The 22,444-nt window shown below is 38.3% G+C and overlaps 1 protein-coding gene across 3 annotated transcripts; it reads left to right on the top strand.

The window, feature by feature from the left end:
• Positions 1–514: 514 nt before the first annotated feature.
• On the top strand, positions 515–21,365 carry si:ch73-52p7.1 (uncharacterized protein LOC100321084 homolog). Of its 3 annotated transcripts, none has more exons than XM_057848910.1 (2): positions 515–583; positions 12,427–21,365. In XM_057848910.1, the coding sequence occupies exon 2, from the start codon at positions 12,468–12,470 to the stop codon at positions 13,188–13,190; it is 723 nt and encodes a 240-aa protein (XP_057704893.1). In that variant the 5' UTR covers positions 515–583; positions 12,427–12,467; the 3' UTR covers positions 13,191–21,365. The 3 variants fall into 3 exon arrangements, with proteins under 3 accessions (XP_057704893.1, XP_057704892.1, XP_057704891.1); XM_057848909.1 differs by lacking the exon at positions 515–583 and adding an exon at positions 7,388–7,863; XM_057848908.1 differs by lacking the exon at positions 515–583 and adding an exon at positions 7,996–8,359.
• Positions 21,366–22,444: the final 1,079 nt, after the last annotated feature.

Here is a 22,444-nt window from a genome sequence, read left to right as displayed (position 1 = left end):
CCCCCCCGCAACTAAAGTCAAACTTTGCCTTATGTTACACATTACAGTAGATGCCTATTAGTATTGTGAAAAAAGTAAAATTTTAATTATTGTTTATGATATATCAATATAATTTGATAATAAAAAGTTGAAATGATAGTTTTGATAGTGAGATCCCTTTAGAAAACACACACACACACTCCCATGCACACCCATATACACAACCATTAATTCGTTTACGGAATTCTTTCGCTGTCAATGACACTGAAATGTGATCATTCATTGCCAACCTACAAGGTCATGAAAAACAGACTCAAAAGTCTTGCATTCATTGTACTGAAAGTGTACTGAAAATATAAAGACCACTATGTTGTGTACTTCTTTTACCAGTATAAAAGCAATAAATCCTTGCATAGAAATATCTTTTCATGGTGCCAAAAGTCCAAAGAGTTCAGATGGGTGTGCCTAATGAATTGGTGAGGGCAGGACACACTTCAGCTTCCTCTGCGGGATACTTCCCACATCCTGACGTCAGGCCAATGTGTGCTCTTTTCTTCCTGTGCTGCTTCAAACCCCTATGCAGTCACACAGCAGCACTTCAGTGGTGAGTTACACTTTATAGTACTGAAAAACTACTACATAGGAATGATGCATGCCACTTTAAATGGGTGTGTGTATGGAGGGAGAAGCAAATGTGATGTTTACTAGTCATTGCATTCCTCTATGTCTGTTATGTAATGTTCTTGCGCTGATAAACATGTCAAATTGAAACAATTCAGCTGCTTTGGATGCCTGTCTCATAAGTACTCTAGCTCTTTAATTCCGATATAGACTTTACATAACACCCACTTTGAACTGTAAAGTCATTCTAAAGACGTGTGGACTAAGCAAAGTCAAATTCTAGATTCAAGCAGTGGAACCCATACAGTGTTGTGGTCAAAGAGGCGGAGAAAAATTATAAAAATGTTCCACTGGTGGGTTTCTTCTTATTGACATAAACAGAGGCTGATTTGGTGTTAAATCTCAAATATGAGGAATCATCTCCTGTGTGTATTAGGTCATGCCTGTGGAAGTGTGATTTGATCCTCCGCAGTTTAGGTGGACAATCTGATGTGGCCCCAGCATGCAAGTCTAGAAACCACAGAGGAACGTTGAATTTCATTCATTTTTCTAAGTCCCTACTATAGACTGAAAACATCTGGCTTTGACATGACAAATGTGGTTGACACACATCGATTTGCTGATTTCTTAGTTTGATATGTTGATGTAAGACAGGGGTCTCATGTTTGCCGCCCACGTGACAATATTTTACAGCTCATTAGACATCCAGTAATTTGTTTTACCAACACCTATTTTGCAATGAGAAGTAAAGAAATCTATATAAATCATTTAAATTACAGTGAAAGTATTAATTGAATTTCGGGGAAAGAAATTAAATAGCCATAAATTTAAAAAATAATTTTAAAAATGCAAATAGCCATGATTAATCAATCGTTTTAAAGAATTTTAAATGAATTAAAAATCCTTAAAAATAATTTTAAACTTCAATAAATAATTTGAAAAAAATTGTACTAAATAGAAAATAAAAGAATAAAGACATGAATTCGAAATGTAGCCTGTACATATGTTGCTCTGACAATGTCATTTATTTACTTGTTCATTTTGTTTTTTAAATATTTTGTGACCTCACATAACTTCACTCTTTGGCTGCCATTGACTGCAATAGACAGTCGAATGATCACTTCCAGGCCCTTCCAGTTAAAACAGACTGGATATCTATTTGCCATTATTAGGTGTTTTCGATATCCATATCCCTCGTTAACTAGCTACCACGACCGGGGCTGGCAGTGAATGAGTTAAGTTAATGATAACCTTTGGATAGATATCCACTGTAGTGAAGACTTTCCTTGAAGGGGTTCAAAACAAATTTTAGTTTACTAAGCATAAAACTCATAGAATTATATGTTGTGTGTAAAGGCGTAGATTTGCATAGGGACGGAAGGGACATAACACTACCAACTTTTCAGGATGCTCAAATTGTTCCCACCAACTTTTAAGCAATCTTATTTGCATTATATAATAACTTCAGTTATATAGGTAATTTAGATTGTCTTCCAATATGTTGTAAGGATAGAATTAATCCTACCATTATTAAGTGAATTACTATTATTATGTTCAGACTTACATTTACACCTTTTCACTTGCTGAATTTGCCAGTCCATTTTTTTCCCCTCAATTGCACGTTTGATTGGCGCATGACTTGAACCCCCCCCCCCCACACACACACACGCATTCACAGCCCAACAAAAATACGACATGCTGCCTCCCTCGGCCCCCTTCGAAGACGAGGGATATTAGAAGTATTTATTCACTAGCAGCAGCCACTGTAAGTAATAATACTAATTTTGCTACTGAAATTCCGACCTGAATCAGAGTTAGCATAACATTAATCTGTTTGAATTTTCCAAACTCGAGTGTGAAGCCGCCTTGAGAGAAATATCCTCCTCTATGTTTTCTACCGTTAGCGTTAATTAAACCATGAGCTGTGGCTGTGATTGTGGACAAAAGTAGTAGTGTTTTACCTGAAAGACGGCTCCATTTTTATCTATTTTTGTTACACGCTAAGAAGTTTTTCCAGTTATATTTATTTATTAAGATAATGTTGAGTTGTCTTAAGACAAATGTTTATTTTTTTCATTCTGAGATAGTTAAGAGACTATTAGCAGGTTTGTATTTATTGTGTCTGTTAATATAAATTATGTTCAAATATTGCAATTTGAATTAGCTAATAAAATTCAGGCATTTAATTTAGAAGTTTTCAAAATGTTTCTTTAGTAGATTTTGAAAGCAATGGTTTCAATCAGACGGTGTATCACCTGAACCAACACATATGCACTGCAAATACACGTTATAAATTTGCAGTGTGAAATTTACTTTAAGTCAATGCAGATTTATATTGCACTGATCATTTAGCCTATCAATTAATTAGATTCATATTCGTGAGAAACGTGGCAAAATTTAGAAAAATGACCCCCTGTTAATCCAATTTGTTTGGTCTTGTTAATGTCCCGTCCCCAGTAAAATGTGTACATGCAGGTTACGCTGTGAAATCGCCCTACCAATATTGAGACCAAACCTACGCCCTTGGTTGTGTGTTTCAACAAAAAAATAGTTTTGCCTTAGCCATGTTATCCTTAAGCCAACAAATAATACATGACAACACACGGGCTAACAAATAGTATCTGTGTCCCTGTGTATTGTGTTCCTTTTTAAGTAATGAATAGTGGAGCAACACATATAGACAGACGTTAAAACAATACTTCAAGAAGTGACACACACAGGAGAAAGTACAGCTGCAATTAACTCATAAGGATGCACAAACAGTTTAATTCATCCATTCATATAATCCCCATTAAAAAAAATTAAGACATTTTTTGTGTGTGTGTGTGTGAATGTGTGTGAGCTGGTGGCATTCCCATTCATTTTAATGTATTTATGTAAAGGCACTTCATGTGTCTGACGGGAGTTTTGTAGCCATAAGGTGCTTCCTAATACGTGGTTTATCCTACTATTTGATTTAGGTTTTTGACCTTTGAAAATGTATTAATGTAATCATGCTCGTTATATTCATGTATTCATGTCAAAACCACCTGCAAAAACAAAGGAACTCCCTTCAGGCTTCCGCTATTTTTCCAGTTGAGTTTAGATTTGTGAAAAGAATGAATGCTGCTCCAGCTTTAGATTTTGTTTACAACCACACGAACTTTATTTAGCCATGCTGATGTGACAGCGGCATTTTACAGACTGTAATTTGGTTCGAGTGATCACAACATGCAATGTAAACAACTACAACCGTCATATAAGCATTTAGTCCCAGACAACGACAGAATGTTAAGTCTACAGAGGATATAGAAGAGAGAAAAAAGATTTTCCAAAAGACACTGTGTTCTGGTTTGAGTTCATCCAAGGCCGGAGCAGGAATGCAGTGGTCAAATTTGCCTCCATACTTTTGCCAGAAGGGACGTGGCCAAGAAGCCATACCAAGACTTGTAAGCCTTTTTACTAAAACTTTGAACTTGAGTTCCCCCTCAGAAAGCATTCTAAAGCCAGCTGTAATTATATTTAAAGTGTTGTTCAATATCGGATGACAAATGTAAGAGTGCTACTACAGTGTGCATGCAAAATATTAAAGTTGCACCTAAAAATGCACTTCGGCTAATGCATATTGCACTTATTTTAAAGCAATATTTTTTAATGAAAAACAAAAATATATATAACCTACATAAATTTTAGAGTAAATCTGTCATGAAAAAAAATGTAAAGTTAATCCATGCTAGATGATTTTTAAATACAGTAGGGTAAATAAGTATTTAGTCAGCCACTAATTGTGCAAGTTCTCCCACTTGAAAATATTACAGAGGCCTGTAATTGTCAACATGGGTAAACCTCAACCATGAGAGACACATTGTGGAAAAAAAAACCCAGAAAATCACATTGTTTGATTTTTAAAGAATTTATTTGCAAATCATGGTGGAAAATAAGTATTTGGTCAATACCAAAAGTTCATCTCAATACTTTGTTATGTACCCTTTGTTGGCAATAAGGGAGGCCAAACATTTTCTGTAACTCTTCACAAGCTTTTCACACACTGTTGCTGGTATTTTGGCCCATTACTCCATGCAGATCTCCTCTAGAGCAGTGATGTTTGGGGCTGTCGTTTGGCAACATGGACTTTCAACTCCCTCCACAGATTTTCTATGGGGTTGAGATCTGGAGACTGGCTAGGCCACTCCAGGACCTTAAAATGCTTCTTACGAAGCCACTCCTTTGTTGCCCTGGCTGTGTGTTTGGGATCATTGTCATGCTGAAAGACCCAGCCACGTCTCCCGTGTGGTTCTGGGATTTTTGCTCATCGTTCTTGTTATCATTTTGACGCCACGGGGTGAGGAGGGATTTGAAAGTCCGTGTTGCCCAATGACAGCCCCAAAACATCACTGCTCTAGAGGAGATCTGCATGGAGGAATGGGCCAAAATACCAGCAACATTGTATGAAAAGCTTGTGAAGAGTTACAGAAAACGTTTGGCCTCTGTTATTGCCAACAAAGGGTACATAACAAAGTATTGAGATGAATTTTTTGTATTGACCAAATACTTATTTTCCACCATGATTTGCAAATAAATTCTTTAAAAATCAAACAATGTGATTTTCAGTTTTTTTTCTCCATATTCTGTCTGTCATGGTTGAGGTTTACCCATGTTGACAATTACAGGCCTCTCTAATATTTTCAAGTGGGAGAACTTTCAAAATTAGTGGTTGACTAAATACTTATTTGCCCCACTGTATGCTGATATTTTTAACAAAGACAAATCAAACCCTTTATAAGTAATTTAAGTTTTCCACTAATTTGACTGCATATTTGCATATTATACTAATATGTCAAGACACAATCAGAAAACTTTTTTTTTTCTTTCTTAAATATATACCGTATTGGCCCGAATATAAGACGGCCCTAATTATAAGACGAACCCCCTCTATTTCAAGACTCAAGCCTGAAAAAAGACTTTTTGAACACCAAATTAATTTTTATACAGAAAATAATGACAGTACATCCGAAACAAATGATTATAACAATATATTTGAGAGAAAAAGCATGTTATTTTGCCTCATTCAAATCTTAATATCTGAACATTTAAATATGTAAACTAAAGTGCAATCACATTCGCAAATGAATGGCTTCGGGTTTTTGAAATGTAAATAAACCAATCTATTGTGATATAACAACAAAATTGCAATAACTGCATTAACTATCAAAGTGAAGTCTAACTGTAACTGTAGTCTTGATACAAATCTGAATAAGCAAAAACACTGCAATAAAATAATGAGAGTAGCTGAGATCTATCAGGACAGAACATCGCTTCAATAATATCTGGCGCCATCTATCGTCGTGAATGGGGAGAGTAGCTGAGATCTATCATGATAGAACATCGCTTCAATAATATCTGGCGCCATCTCGCGTCGTGAATGGGTATACTGCCTAGACCACGAATATAAGACGACCCCCTCTTTTTCAGGCTTATTTCAATGCAAAAAAACACTGTCTTATATTCAGGCCAATACGGTATACAATGTGCTAAAAACACCATACAAATAGCAGAAGTAAACAATGCATTTCTATTTTAAAAAAATATGTATTCATTTCTTGAAAAATTGTACAACTAATTCATGGCAATATGCATTTTTAGTACAATTTTTTTTTAATCCTCATAAGTGCTCATCAAAAAAAAAAAAAGTCCAAATGCTCATCCTCTCATTTTTATGTAATATATTGTTCCAAATATAAATACTCTACTTTGGAATTTTACACACACCAAAATTCTCACGCATGCAGAAATTCAAATCATTTTTTTCATAAAGAGAAGCAATCCATACACAATTTGCACTGTTTTCCATTCATAACAGTCTAAACTTTTTGTATAAGCGGCTATAAATTACCATTATGAATAGCTTCCCATTGTTCCATCGAATATTTCAGTATCTGTACGCATTTATTTTCTTATTGTAATTGTTTTAGGAATTAGAGTTAATGAGGTGAGCAGGTGTTCATATTGCTCCACGGCAGGCCTCTTTTTTTCTTTTTTTTTTTTAATGTTTGCCGTATTCTAGAAAGCGAGGCATCGCACAGTAGTGGCAAAAGACCTGATTGAGAACAGATGTTTCCACAGCGTCCCACTTTTTGGCAAGCGAGAATATTAAACGACTAAGAAACATGCTCTTGTGCCAAGCATCCACTGGATGAAACACCACTTACTGGAAATCACATGATATAGTCAGAATTTTCAAAGAAGCCTGACTGAAATCATGGGAAGTCATTAAATTGCGATTGTTTGTAGATGGAAAATTTTACACACAAGCCTTCATTAAAGACTACTGAGATGAAAAATAATGAAAAGTATAGCACTTCATTTCAGTAAATGGAGTCAAATGAATGTGTGCTACTGATTAGGAAGAGCACATCCAGTTGCAGTCAAAATTAAGTAAATACATATATATTTTATAATTTGAATTCAAACAATTAAGCAACACATAGACGATATATTGTTAAATTAAAAATGTCGTTAAATGTAGAAGAGTTGAAGGTGAAGATTTTAGCTCGGTCGTCCATGTTTTCAATGGACAAATGACACACACACACACACAAGAAAAAAACAAAATTGCAATGAAAACAGATGCCATGGCGGTTGTAGTAATCCATCCTTACTTTGCAGTGTCTTAGTTTCCTTTCCAGACTCCTACCACATCCACACTAATGTCTTTTCATGTTCACTGCGCACTTGCAGCTGTTCTTGTCGGCATCAACGCAATTCAAAGCCAAGTTGCAAACTTTCATTCTTTTTACAATTTTTTTAACTGCTTGTGCCATCTGTTATCCTTAGTTTGAGACAGAAGAAAACGAGAAAATCCTCCTTTGAACAAAAGTTGCCAGCAGTAGTCTGTTTTTTTCCAAATGATTCAAGACAATTTGGCATAGTTGAATCTAAAATATGATGGTTTTAAGGATGCTTTTTTTTCAAACCATTACTAAATCCATTTGCACAAAGTTATTTTTTGTCAACGTCAAAGCATGCGCTGTCAATCCATTTGAGTCCACTTAACATACAAAGTGTCAGTCAATAAAACTGGTATCATAAAAGCAACAGTAATAACTTATTGGCTGCCATTGACAGAAATAGAATCGCAATCTATATTGTAACTCATCGCCTACCATTGATGTCTATAGACATACATTTGAAATGGACGAGATGTCTTTCGTCATCAGTGGCAGCCAAGAGTCCAGAATCTGCATTGGACAAAGTGTCAAGAGTCAAGAATCTGCATTGGACAAGGTGATGATGCTGGAACTTTGGTTTGGTGCTGTTCCAGTGAGATTTACAAAGATGACTGCCTGAAGAAAACATCAAAATTCCCTCAGTCCTCGATGATATGGGGCTGCATGTCAGGCAAAGGCACTGGGGAGATGGCTGTGGTTAAATTTTCAATAAATGCACAAGTCTACATTGAAATTTTAGACAGCTTTCTTATTGAAAATATGTTTGTCATTTTCCAATATGACAATGCATTAGGCCACAGAGCTAAACCTATTAAAGAATTCCTTGGAGAAAGACTCATCCAGTCAATGTCATGGCCTGCAAATAGCCCAGATCTCAAACCTATTGAAAACCTGTGGTGGAAATTGAAAAAAAAAAAAAAAAGGTCCACAGCAAGGTTCCGACCTGCAAGGATGATCTGGCAACTGCAATCGAAGAGAATTGGCACCACATTGATGAAGAATACTCATCAAGTCCATGCCTCAGAGAGTGCAAGCTGTCATAAAAGCCAGAGGTGGTGCTACTAAATACCAGAGATGTGTTTTGACTGTTATTTCTTTGTTTCTCATTATTCCATATTTTTTTCCCTCAGAATGGAGTGATTCCATATATATTTCCCTGCGCTTGCTCTATAAAAGTAACATTTACTGACCACTAGGGGTGTAACGGTACACAAAAATCAGTTTTGAGATCACAGTTTGGTTTATTTTCGGTACAGTAAGAAAACAAAATGCAAAATATAAATGTGCTGGTTTTTTATTACACACTTTTGTGCAAAATATAAATGTGCTAGTTTTTTATTACACACTTTTGTGCTTTCAGCAATAGGAACCTTAGCCTATACAAAGCTAGAATCCTGCTCAAAAAGTAGCAGGTATTTAAAGATAATCCAACAACAATTTGCGTTTCAGACCCGTGTATTGGTCACCTTTCTTTCTGAAAGAAAGAAGAAAAAAGAAGTCCTGTGCTAAAGAGAAAAGCAATCCCAATGACAAAGATTTTAACATGTATTTTACAAATGAAATGCCTCAATGAAACTTTTCTTATGAACGGTTTTCAAAAGCTTTATTGGTGGATTTTCTCAAGTTAAAGCGCCACACAGAAATCAGTAAATTTAATTGTGTAAGCAGGATGTGTGTATTATTCTTATTATTTAATTACAGGTGTTTTAGCTCATTTCAATTTATTTTATTTAAATGGGCTATTATTTATTTTATTATGTGTTTATATTTTACAAATGTGATGTAGTATTCATTTATATTGTATATTTTATGTTGTATAACTTTAGTTCCTATGTGAATATTAGTTCGTACTTGCTTTGTTGTGGTAGGAGGGTTTTGTATTGAACACGGGGCTGTGTTGGTTATTATTATAGCAGAGAAGACAGCAGTAAATCAACAAACACAAGTCATCTGTGCCCCGATCTACCACTCAACAGATCTGATGGACTCAAAAAGTAGGTTACGATTGCATATTAGTTTGAAAATCGAACGGATCCACCGTATTTTTACACGAGTGACTTCCGGCCCGATCCTAGCTACCGGTAGTAGTATTGACGCAGGACGGCCGAGTCTCACGTCAAATAATAAACTCTGCCGTTCTTTTCGCGTGCGTCGCGTTGAGCCGCTTCTGGGACGCATCTAACATGCAGCCGCACTGCAACTGGTGTGCATTGGCTGATTGACTCTAACGCCCGCGTTTCACTGCGTTCTCGCAGCAGCCACGTTGTCGCGCCGTTGATGTTTCTGTGTTATACTGTCCTACCGTGTTGGTCCTCATTATAGTAGAGAAGACGGAGTAAATATAATCTACACAAAGAAACTGTAACCCGATCGACTAACAGCCTCGAAAAGTAAGGGTTTTATTACGTCAGAAACTCGTTCGGTACACGTCCGTTCCGAACTGAGCTCCACAAACCGAAACGGTTCAATAGTATTACATGTACCGTTACACCCTTACTGACCACCGCAATGTTTTTATTCATTTCTTTTAGTGTTTCTAAATGCTAAAGAGTTGCACTTTTGAACAAAGTATTTTTTCAAGCTTTTTACGTGAGTTTGTTCTACAAAATAAAATGTCTGAGTGAGTGCTTGTCCGAGACTGGTGATTCCATACTTTTTGCCAAGGGTTGTATAAAAACACGGATTGGGAATAATGTGAATAAGTGTCTAACAGCAAGTGGTGATGTAGTGGTAATATAATAGAATGCAACAGTATATGATAATTTCCAGTACTCAGATAAGGAAGCAGAAGGCTGACCTGATAGTGCAAATGACAGTTTGTGCATACATATTAACAGTGCAAAAATGCTACAATGTAACTGTGCAAATATTACATCTGAAATACCCAGATTATGCAGTGCCCAGATAGAGACAGATGTCTGAGAATATACAGTGCCTTGCAAAAGTATTCGGCCCCCTTGAACCTTGCAACCTTTCGCCACATTTCAGGCTTCAAACATAAAGATATAAAATTTTAATTTTTTGTCAAGAATCAACAACAAGTGGGACACAATCGTGAAGTGGAACAAAATTTATTGGATAATTTAAACTTTTTTAACAAATAAAAAACTGAAAAGTGGGGCGTGCAATATTATTCGGCCCCCTTGCGTTAATACTTTGTAGCGCCACCTTTTGCTCCAATTACAGCTGCAAGTCGCTTGGGGTATGTTTCTATCAGTTTTGCACATCGAGAGACTGACATTCTTGCCCATTCTTCCCTGCAAAACAGCTTGAGCTCAGTGAGGTTGGATGGAGAGTGTTTGTGAACAGCAGTCTTCAGCTATTTCCACAGATTCTCGATTGGATTCAGGTCTGGACTTTGACTTGGCCATTCTAACACCTGGATACGTTTATTTTTTAACCATTCCATTGTAGATTTGGCTTTATGTTTTGGATCATTGTCCTGTTGGAAGATAAATCTCCGTCCCAGTCTCAGGTCTTGTGCAGATACCAACAGGTTTTCTTCCAGAATGTTCCTGTATTTGGCTGCATCCATCTTCCCGTCAATTTTAACCATCTTCCCTGTCCCTGCTGAAGAAAAGCAGGCCCAAACCATGATGCTGCCACCACCATGTTTGACAGTGGGGATGGTGTGTTCAGGGTGATGAGCTGTGTTGCTTTTACGCCAAACATATCGTTTTGCATTGTGGCCAAAAAGTTCAATTTTGGTTTCATCTGACCAGAGCACCTTCTTCCACATGTTTGGTGTGTCTCCCAGATGGCTTGTGGCAAACTTTAAACGAGACTTTTTATGGATATCTTTGAGAAATGGCTTTCTTCTTGCCACTCTTCCATAAAGGCCAGATTTGTGCAGTGTACGACTGATTGTTGTCCTATGGACAGACTCTCCCACCTCAGCTGTAGATCTCTGCAGTTCATCCAGAGTAATCATGGGCCTCTTGGCTGCATCTCTGATCAGTTTTCTCCTTGTTTGAGAAGAAAGTTTGGAAGGACGGCCGGGTCTTGGTAGATTTGCAGTGGTCTGATGCTCCTTCCATTTCAATATGATGGCTTGCACAGTGCTCCTTGAGATGTTTAAAGCTTGGGAAATCTTTTTGTATCCAAATCCGGCTTTAAACTTCTCCACAACAGTATCTCGGACCTGCCTGGTGTGTTCCTTGGTTTTCATAATGCTCTCTGCACTTTAAACAGAAACTTGAGACTATCACAGAGCAGGTGCATTTATACGGAGACTTGATTACACACAAGTGGATTCTATTTATCATCATCGGTCATTTAGGACAACATTGGATCATTCAGAGATCCTCACTGAACTTCTGGAGTGAGTTTGCTGCACTGAAAGTAAAGGGGCCGAATAATATTGCACGCCCCACTTTTCAGTGTTTTATTTGTTAAAAAAGTTTAAATTATCCAATAAATGTTGTTCCACTTCACGATTGTGTCCCACTTGTTGTTGATTCTTGACAAAAAAATTAAATTTCATATCTTTATGTTTGAAGCCTGAAATGTGGCGAAAGGTTGCAAGATTCAAGGGGGCCGAATACTTTTGCAAGGCACTGTATATTACTTTGTGACATGCATGTGACCCCAATCGATGAACTTACAATTGATTGCCAACTTTACCTATTACATCGAATCAATGACTTTTGGGAAGAACATTTCATGTAAAGGAAAAAAAAAAAAAAAAAAAGCTTCTTCATGTAGGCTACCACAATGTTTAATGCCTACTCTACCATGTATTGATTGTGCGTCCTTGGTCTAAGGGGACGGGACTTGATAAGCATATGCTTCTCCCATCAGCCCTTGTCTTTTCGTTTTTTTTCCCCCTCGGGTTATCATATCACAACGCCATCTTATAACTGTCAATGATACTGATGATGATGACAATAAATAAATAAATATATGTTGTGCCATTAGCAGTGCAATGACACTTAGATGTCAGTGCAAACTTGAGTATGGTAACAACTTTTGGAAAGAGAAAGACTCTCAGTCTGTTTGTTTGTTAATACACTAATAGGAATGCTATAATTCAAAATATGGCGACAATGAAAAAAAAAATGCTTTCTTCACCTTCAAAAAAAAATTTTTTAGAACAATTTTTTTCTTCATCTTTATCCAGGCATCTGCCGAGATGGTCACAGAGCCGCAACCACATTAGTGATGGCCTCTCTAGGCCCTCCGGCGCCCTTGCTGTGCGTCCTACTGTGGGTGTCGGTGGCGCCGCAGAGATCGGACATGCGTCTGGCATACGTGACGCAAGACAGTTTCTACTACTATGCGTGCAGCAAGGAACCAGAAGCCTGCAGCATGGCGTCGCTGGCCACCTGCCGATGCAAAGCCATCCCGACGCCATACTCCTCGCCCGTCTTTCGTATGCGCCGTCTCACCGTGTGGTACACGTCACCCTGGAACGCCGCTCGCCTCCTCAACAACTCTGAGGTTCTCCACCTCACCCTGATGGACTGCAGAGGCGGTTCCCGGGAGAGTGCCGTGCCCTCTTCAGAGGGTCACTTTGCAGTGCAGCACCTGGAGCAACTAAGCGTCATCAACTTCCCGCTCATGCCTCAAACGAACATGGAGCCCGAGAGCGACAATGATCTCCATTTTGAAGCGGACAGGTGGAGGTGGCGGGAGGCGCCACAGGAGCAGCACGTTGTCCTGGGCCGGGAGCGGGGAGCGGCGTACCACGAGCAGGCCCGACTAGGCGTCATCCACGGTTCTGTGCTACGGGGCGGTGCCGCGGGCGTCAAGGTGTACACGGTACAAACTCATATCGACAGCGACGGCACACTGCCGTTCCCTGACCTGTGTTTGCCAAAGCTGCCGGAAACTTCAGTTATCTACGTCAGCTTTGTGTACAAGAGGGAACCGAGTGAAGACTGAACGCACGCTTTGTAAATACAGTCAACTCCCATTTGTGGCGAAGATATGACCTCAAACATAAACATCTGATACAGACAGAAAACAACAATTCTGATTTTTACACCTTTCAGACCTAGGGTGTTGGTTTGGTCCCAACATTGGTAGGGGAGGGAAAATATAACAGCATAACCTGCGTGTACCCTTTTTGCAGAGGACAGGACATTAATAAGACCAAACAGATTACTGAACGGGGGCCAAGGCCACATTTCTCATGAATATAGTTTTGCAAGTTAGCAAGTTCAAACAGATAAATGATATGCTAACTCTGATGCAGGTCGGACTTTCAGAGACACAAACATTGACATCTTTTTACATTACATACAGTGGCTTGTGCTTGCTGAAAAAAAACTTCTAATATCCCTCCTCTTCGAAGGGGGTGGAGGAGGCAGCATGTTGTATTTCAGTCAGAGTTGAGTGTGCGTCTGCGTAGCTGGAGGAGGGGCCGGGGAGTCAAGTCATCAGCCCATCAAATGTGCGTTTGGGGGGGCGGTGCGGGGGGTGGACTGGCACATTCAGCAAGTGAAAAGGCGTCAATGTAAGTCTGAACATAATGAAAGTAATTCACTTAATAATGGTAGGGTCAATTCTATCCTTACAACATATGGGAAGACAATCTAAATGTCCTACATAACTGAACTGTTATAATGCAAATAAGGTATCTTAAAAGTTGGTGGGACAAAATGAGCATCCTGAAAAGTTGGTAGTGTTACGTCCCTCCGGTCCCTATGCAAACCTACGTCCTTGTTTCAGACAGGGCAAACATGCAGCGGTCGTTACCTTGACAAAGGTGTGGTCTAACCAAAAGCCATATTTTAAAGTGGTAATTAAGCCAAGTGAACTCATTTACTGCCATAATCTATTGATGAATATTTTCATCAATTTGAATTTGAATCTTCACTGCCATTGACAAGTTTTTTGTTTTTTTTTTCCATTTTTTAACTGTTCTCCAGGAATCCAATAAAAACAGAATATGGCTTTAACAATCTAAATCGCAATACTCAGATTCACAATCCTGTCTTGTGGTGTAAGATGACACAGTCATGACACACCTTCAAGCCGATTTGAAAACAAATGTTTTGCATCTTCTGGTAACTCGAAATGAAACAGGCTGAGACCACAACAATAACCTGCGAGCTTGCAAAAAAGTTAAGTATTTTACACTGTGCCCTGTACAGTGACAATAAAAATCCTTTGAATCTTTCGAACTGTTGATTTTGGGACAACCATCTCAATCCAAATTGGGACATCCAACCCCATCTCATGATTTTGGTTAAAAACTAAACTACCAGCTAGTAAGCAACTGGGTAGAGAGTGTAAAAAAAAAAAAAAAAAAAGTGTTTCTTTCTATTTAATGTCTGCATAGGCTACAAATAAAAAAATATTAAATGATGTAGAAAAGAAATACATTTTAATTAATGAATAAATGTACTAAATGCACAGTTGAATTAAAGTTAACCGTAGAAAACACATACAGGAGGACGCTTCATCTTTCTACTCGAGTTTTACAGGTTAGCAAGTTCACACAGTTTAATGTTATTCGACTCTGATGCAGGTCGGAGTTTCAGTAGCAAAATTAGTGGCTTTTTCCCCACCACATTGATGTCTTTTTACATTACTTACAGTGGCTGCTGCTGGCCGAAAAAAACCTAATATCTTTTCTCTTCGAAGTGGGGACGTGTAAGTCTGAACATAATGAAAATAATTCACTTAATAGTGGTAGTGTATATTCTATCTATACTATCCTTACAACATATGGGTAGTCCATCTAATAATTAAACTCATTACATAATGCAAATAAGGTTTATAAAAAGTTGGTGGGGACAATTTGAACATCCTGAAAAGTTGGTAGTGTTATGTCCCGACCGTCCCTATGCAAATCTACGCCCTTGCAACTGGTGCTGCAACGATTAATCGATTAACTCGAGTAATTTGATTAGAAAAAAAGCTTTGAATCAAATTTTTGCTGCTCCGAGTACTCTTTTAATTTGAATGGTGTTGTAATGGTTAGTTTTGAAAGTGTTTGCATTTAGTTTTATTGATTTGGGTGGGTACACTGCCCTCGAGTGGCAACAGTGAATAGGACATAACTCATCTAACATGGCTGAATTCAGCTGCTCCCTGTTAAGACCAACAAAAGGTAAGTTTTTGTTTGATGTTAATTTTTTTATGCTTTCGTAGTTTATTTTATAGTAAAGGCACACGATAATTATCGGTCCGATAATTATCGGTCCGATAATAGGAATTAGGACGTCATCTCAATAAATCCAATAACAATATATGTTATCGGTCCTTTTAATAATATTTTTGGTGTCGGATTGGGATGTGTGCGTTTGTTTCCACTCCTGTTTTGCCAGTATGCAAAGTTTTGTTACTGTTCTAGAGGCCGTATTTTTCCTTCACTGAGTTACGTATAAACCTTTCTATGGCAATTAGCAAATGTTTGCATTTTACAGTGTTATAAGTTGTGTGTTTACAAGTTATTGAGAGGCCTTTTGGTTATTGATAGGCTTGCTGTTCTATAATTGCCAGGCTAACAAAGTTGTTTCATGGACCAAGACCACAAAAGTCTCTTTTCCCGTTGCACCAAATGTTTTATTTGCTGACAAAGCACAATATCTGTTGGGTTTATGTTTGTTTTAGATCAGTGCTCAGTGTTCAGGGGAACACATCGCAACGATATTGACTGATTGATATACATTAAAAAATTATATATATTATCGGTTATCATATCAGTATCGGCCTTGGGGAGCAGGAAGTTATCGATATCGGTTTCAAAACATGGATATCGTGCATCCCTAGTTTATAGGTATATTTAGCCTTTTTTTTGTGGGAATATGTGTTTGAATGATTTTTTTGAGAGAACTGAAAAAAAAAAGCATTTTATAGCGTTTAAGCTAGCAGACTTTTGCTATACGAGTTTGCCAATTGTTCTTTTGTTGTACTTAGATCTTCATTTTTTTTTTTCCTTCATACCATTTGGGGATAATATCATCAAGATTTTATATGAAATTACAATTCTGCATAGTTTGAAGAATACAGCTTGTTTTCCACATCTCCCTCCTGCGACAAACCTGAATCAAATAATCAGGATCGTTGTCAGGCTTCTGCAGCGCTTGCTGATGAGCAGATCATTTCATTCTGGTGTGTTAAAGGAGGGAGACATGGAAAACAAGCTGGATAGGCCTCTTGAGAACCGGACTTGGGCACCCCTGATGTAGTGAGTGTAAAGCAGAGGTCTCCAAACCGGTCCTCGAGGGCCGCTGTGGGTCCTGGTTTTTGTTCATACCGATCAAGCACAGACCTTTTAACGTAATGTTGATTCATCTAAAACAAGCAGCACCTGACTGCAATCAACTGATTACACTTATAAAACACCAGATTGGTAAAAAGGTGTGGTCTTGTTTTGTTGGAGGGAAATTCTGCACCCACTGTGGCCCTATGTGGAAATTTGAAGACCAAAGGTTTGTCATACGTCATTCCAGGCTCTGACCGGGATTTGAACCCCCAACCTGTCGTACCAAAGTAACGTCACAAAAAATAATTTCATAGTCTACATTTATCGATGGTTTAGTTATTCAATTAAACAATTGGTTACTTCATTAGGATGAAATTGATTATAAAATAACTGAAGTTTTTTTTTTTTTTACTTTGACAACCTTCTTAGCTCACCCATGGTAAAAATGTATGACCTGCAATGTGTCACTCACCTAAAGACACCACTAGATGGCAGCAGATGCACGCGAGGTTGAACGCAGCCCTCTCCATAATTAAACCAGCGCAGTGGTTTGCAAGTAGGCCTCACAAGGCTGAGTTTTGGTTCTGCTAGGGGTTCTCAGGCTTCCTCCAACATGCATGCAAGCTTTTTTGTCCGTTCCTCTGTTCTCTGCTACTCCCTGACAACCAGTTTGTCGTTTGTGCAGTTTACAGAATGACCCCTGTCATTGACTGACATAATATGTGGCCTATGATTGACCAACGACCAGTCCAGGGAGTTGGTCCCCAGCTTCTTACTCTTAATCCGCTCAAATGGCCTCTGCTTCGGTCATGTCCCACACCCGTGTAAGCATACACACCTGCTGCTAGAGACGCACACATTAGCATGACAAATGTGCTCAACATGAATGGTCGCTAATGCCGCCTGTTGATCTCGCACCTGACAGGTCAAACGAAGCCATGTCTGTATAAGCGTTCATACGCCACGCCATCACAATTCGACTTTATTAACGTTCATTACGGCCCCAGCTGTAAATGGGCCCGCATTTGCCCGTCTCGAAGCCACTAAAACGAGTTTATCATCAGACGTTATTGTCGGTGAGCCTCCTTGCGAGCGACGCGGCCATGTTGGTCTTTTGAAAAGGGCAAATCAGCCATAATTCAGTTTATAAACGGTGGCAGAGCGGCATGGGGAGACGGGGGGTGTGAGGAAAGAGAAATGCCTGCATGAATATTCACGAGGGCCTCGACTGCCGTGGCCGGTGATTCATTAGGCATATGTAAATATCACTCACTTTAATTGCCCCTAAACTGACTCAACATAATGTTACCATTAGCAAATTATTACTTATTTGTGATACTAAACGCTGCACAGAGACCAGACCAGACCGGAGTCATTGCAATTGCAATGATTTTGATTCAGCACTGTCACTCCATGTGTGCGTGTGTGTTTACCATTGTGAACATTTATCTTTTTGAAAACATTTTGACTGTTTAAATTGCTTGCATAAAAATGTTAGCATGACTTCATATTCCCCATTAAGTTCTGCGTGTTTGTGGACATGTTTTTCTCTATCTAACGGGCTCTGAATTTCAACCTTGATTAAGAAGGGTTTCCGATTCAGATTTCTTTTTTCCCGAAAATTAATTTAAAAAATAAATTTAAAAAATGTGAACGTTGCCTTGTTTACTACATTGGTGATCTTTTTTAAAATTATTTGTCGCCCAAACACTTAACCGTCTACCATTACAACTGGTTAAAATGTTCATAAAGAGATGCTCATGTCGTTATTTTTCAAACATTTTTTGTAAATGAAATTAACCCTCTGGTGCACAGTGGTCACTACATTGTAGAGCTACTCAATCGTACTGTTCTCTTGAATGCATTGTTTTCTATGGTTAAACTGCATAACAACCTCAAGAGTGGTCCCTGCTGCCATACTCTATGGAGGTCAATTCAGTGGTCAGTTGGTGTTACTGCAAGTAAATATCCTCTGAATCCAAAGCCCCTTTCACAAAAATATCCCAGTAATTTCGGGTGTTAGGTGACGTGGGATTTACTCGTGTCATTGCTTTCACGCATGTAGAGATATCCCGGTAATGACGTTGGATTGACACTTATACAGGCTTGTCCCGTGTTGGGCTACTGGTGCGATTTTATAACCCGGACATTACGTCATTTTTGGTCGGCATCGGCTGTCACAATGTTGGTCAAATCGTGTTTTGGGAGCGTTCCCGATGCCATAACTGCAGCCAATTCAAGCCCATCAAGACTTTATTTAAGCCCAGGCGATCCAAGAAGAGGGTGCCAAGATATTAACTTGCTGGGTGCCATTCGACACCTCTACCGCCCTTGTTTTGAAATCCCCTATGTTGTGCTGGTATTTGAGTGTATTTTTTTGTTCTCTTATCAGCTCTCTGCCTACTAACTAGGTTAGCATTATTGATCCCCGTCGACCTGTTGTCATGGACCCATTGTGTTATTTCCCTTTTTCCGAAATAGCGCGTATTTTTGTTTGTATTTAATAAATACTTGAACGCATCCCTCCTTTGTTTTCTGCTTTGAGGTACAACCTTGTTTCCGCAGTTGCGGACCCGAACATCGGCAACAAAATAAATCACACATTTCCAAAGATGGACGATGGACTCGCTTCCTCGGTTCTACAATTCAATAGCAATTAAATTTTGTTATGTTTTCAGTTTAATTTAGCTTTTTCCAGTTTGCTATGGTGACAATTGCCATGTTTGTTTCCAGCTTTTTGTCTGCGAAGAAAGAGGAAGTGGCCATCGGCCAACCATGATATTTACGTCATCAGCCATCGTGCTGTGACCCGGGAATTTAACGCTTGCTTTCACATAAGCCTCATCCCGGGACTTTCACAGGCATTATACAAAGACGATACCTGTGAAATGTCCTCGTAATCTCCTTGTCAGCCGACCTTGGAAATTGCGTTCACATACAAGGGCTGCCTGTTTAAATCCCGGGATTTTCACGGTGTTTCACCATGTGTGAAAGGGGCTCAAGATAGCCGACAATCTGCCACCCCTGTCGACTACAACTGGCATATCCGACAATACTTCTATGCCGGAAGAGCTACAGTGGTAAAACTAAATATTATGATATACAGTAAAATGTAGGGAAAGATAATATTTGTCTGGAAATTAAATGTTTGTGTATAATATATAGAAATTTATGAATAACTAAGTGTCTAATGAAGTGGACATCAGGCATCCCCCTGTATATTTTTGAACACGTCTTACATAACTGCGTCACTGTTTTTATGACTGTCTTAATTATTAGTATGTAATTGTTATATTTATAAGCAGTGAATTTAAAATATACATTTTTGTGCAGATTAGCTGTAGTTTGCATTACTATATGCATTTTATCTTAGCTGTAGTTGGCATTACTATGTGCATTTTATTTTATTTTGTAGACTTCAAAAGCAGCAATGAATAAGGCATTCTACAGAATAGCCTAGGAAATTCCGTCCAGCTTCAGTGATGATGAGTGGCTGCCAGACAACAACAAAGATATTGGTGCTTAGGTGTAGGAGTCACAACAAAAAGTTTCATTGGTTTTCTTGTTCAGGGCTATGCATTGTGCCTACTCTGTTGCAAGTGTTGAAATTTCCCAAAAATGGTTGAAATGTTTATAAAAGCATAAAAGAGATCAATGGGTCACAATACATTCATTTTTTTATATTAAATTTACATTGTGTTGTGTTGAGTGTGCAGGTGCATGGGGTCCAGTGTAACTTCATGAAGACAAATCATGTTTTTGAAATTGAATTGAACATTATTTTCATGTCCTAAGAAGAATTAAAAACACATCAAGGAAAAAAGAATCTTGACCAAAGATTTCTTAATTCATGTATCAGAGGGTTAATATAAAAATGAGTGTTCTTAAAAAAAAAGAAGAAAGAAAGAAAGAAAGAAAACACACAACTAGCTCAAATTACATTTTAGGTTTACAAAGACTTCAACGCAAAATCGGAAGTGACAAATCAAGTTACATTGTGATCCTTTTCTGGTGTTTATATGAGACCACGACAGAAGCCATTAAAATACATCTTTTCGGGGTGTAAAACATTACCTCACGAGTTGATAGTAGTGGTTGATGAATTGTTAATAAGTTGTTAATGATACTACAGTGTTAAATTGAACCCTTTTGGAGAGTTAAGCACTGCAAAAGCAAAACCCAACATGTTTTTGGCCTACAGAACTGACCAGAACGGAATCAGATGAGCCTTACAGCCCTGGATAGTTACTATTGAATAGGATTTAAAATAGAAAATTACAAAAAGTAATACGTTTCAACTACGGTACTCTTATGAATGCAAATGACTAAAGAAGAAAATTCACAATTGATCGACAACATTACCCAAGCGTTACGGTCAATCAATGACTTTTGGGAAGAAAGTTCATGTGCTCATGTAACGCAATGTACAATGCCTACTCTACCATGTATTGATTGTACGTCCTTGGTTAAAGGGGACGGGACTTGATAAGCATTTGCTTCTCCCGTCAGCCCTCGTCTTTTTTCTTCGTTTTTTCTTTTTTCTTCGGGTTAATCATATCACATCTTGTAACTGTCAATGATACCAATGATGATGACAATAAATACTTATCAAATCAAAAAAAGACATCAATGCTCACGATAGATATTATTTGATTAGGGTTAGGGAGTGATAATCCTCCTCTGGATTCAATAGTTATATGTACCAACTGATCCAACCTTGGTAATGCTAGTGAAAAGGGAAAGATGGTTGCTCTAAGTATCGCATATTTCTCAGACTTCTGATAATGAGCAAAATAATGTTAAAAACCACAACAAAATTACACTGCTTACTTTGCCAAAAGTAGGCACACATTCTTTATACAGTTATGTTCAACATTATTCAACCCCCCACAGTGGATAAGTGTTTTTGCAAACTTGACATTCATTTCTCATCTTGTTTATAATGACATCCAATAGACAAATACAACTCAAATAACAAAAATATTTTTGCGAATATTCCCATTACTAATTGCCCTTCTGTGATTACCTCATTGACAAAATTATTTAACCCCTCAAGTCCACCACTCTTTAGAACAAAGGTTTCCATCAGGTGTTGCCAAACAGCTGATGAAAACATCTGTAGATGTGAACGGAACCCTAATGAGCAGCAATTAAGCAGATTTAAGAGGACTGTGACACATGGCTCTTCTTAGCAGTTAATGACATCTTTACAACATGGTGAAGTCCAAGGAATGGTCAAAAAAGTTCAAAGAGGAGGTCATTTCACTTCATAAGGAAGGGTATGGATATAAAAAGATAATGAAAGGACTAAAAATGTCAAGAGACACAATAGCATACCACACGTAACACGTCACCTTTGCTCATTAATATTCAAGACGTCAGCAACTGTTGCCAGGGGGGTCGAACTCGCATTTGTCCCCCATGCTAGATGCATGTACATACCGTACGAACGAGATGTTTACTGAGCTAAACCTAACGAAACTTCTTCCGAAAATGATGTCGCTGGTGCCAAATTAACTGGTAAAGATGTGGAAGAACATATAAATGTTCAGTTAAAGCTATGGCTTGAGTGTCAAGGGCTGAAAAAGATGGGGAAAAGAGATCCAGAGGTACAGTAGCTTTTTAATCGACACCTTTTTCTTGTGTGCATTGCCTTACGCCAATGAAAATGACATTCTCCTGTTTCAACGAGCTATCCTTTACCACCATATGCCCCATCTTTCTTATATATTATATCCTCTGGTTGTCTTACGCCTCTGACCGTTCTTGGGGGTAATTTATATTGCTATTTTTGTGTAGCGATCGCAAATGCTACTCAGCTACACCCAACGAACACTTATTTTTTTTCATTAATAACAAATCTTAATTCTATTGATTTATTTACACTGCCTCCTTACTAAGGTTGTTTACAACAGAAAATATAAACGTGTTAAATTTAGGGGCTACGTGTATGCATGAACTGGCTAACTACAAAAAGATC

The sequence above is a fragment of the Corythoichthys intestinalis genome, chromosome 10, assembly GCF_030265065.1.
Source record: "Corythoichthys intestinalis isolate RoL2023-P3 chromosome 10, ASM3026506v1, whole genome shotgun sequence".
Lineage (NCBI taxonomy): Eukaryota > Metazoa > Chordata > Actinopteri > Syngnathiformes > Syngnathidae > Corythoichthys > Corythoichthys intestinalis.
Note: the sequence above shows the minus strand (reverse complement) of the source record. Positions and strands in the feature narration are given on the sequence as shown.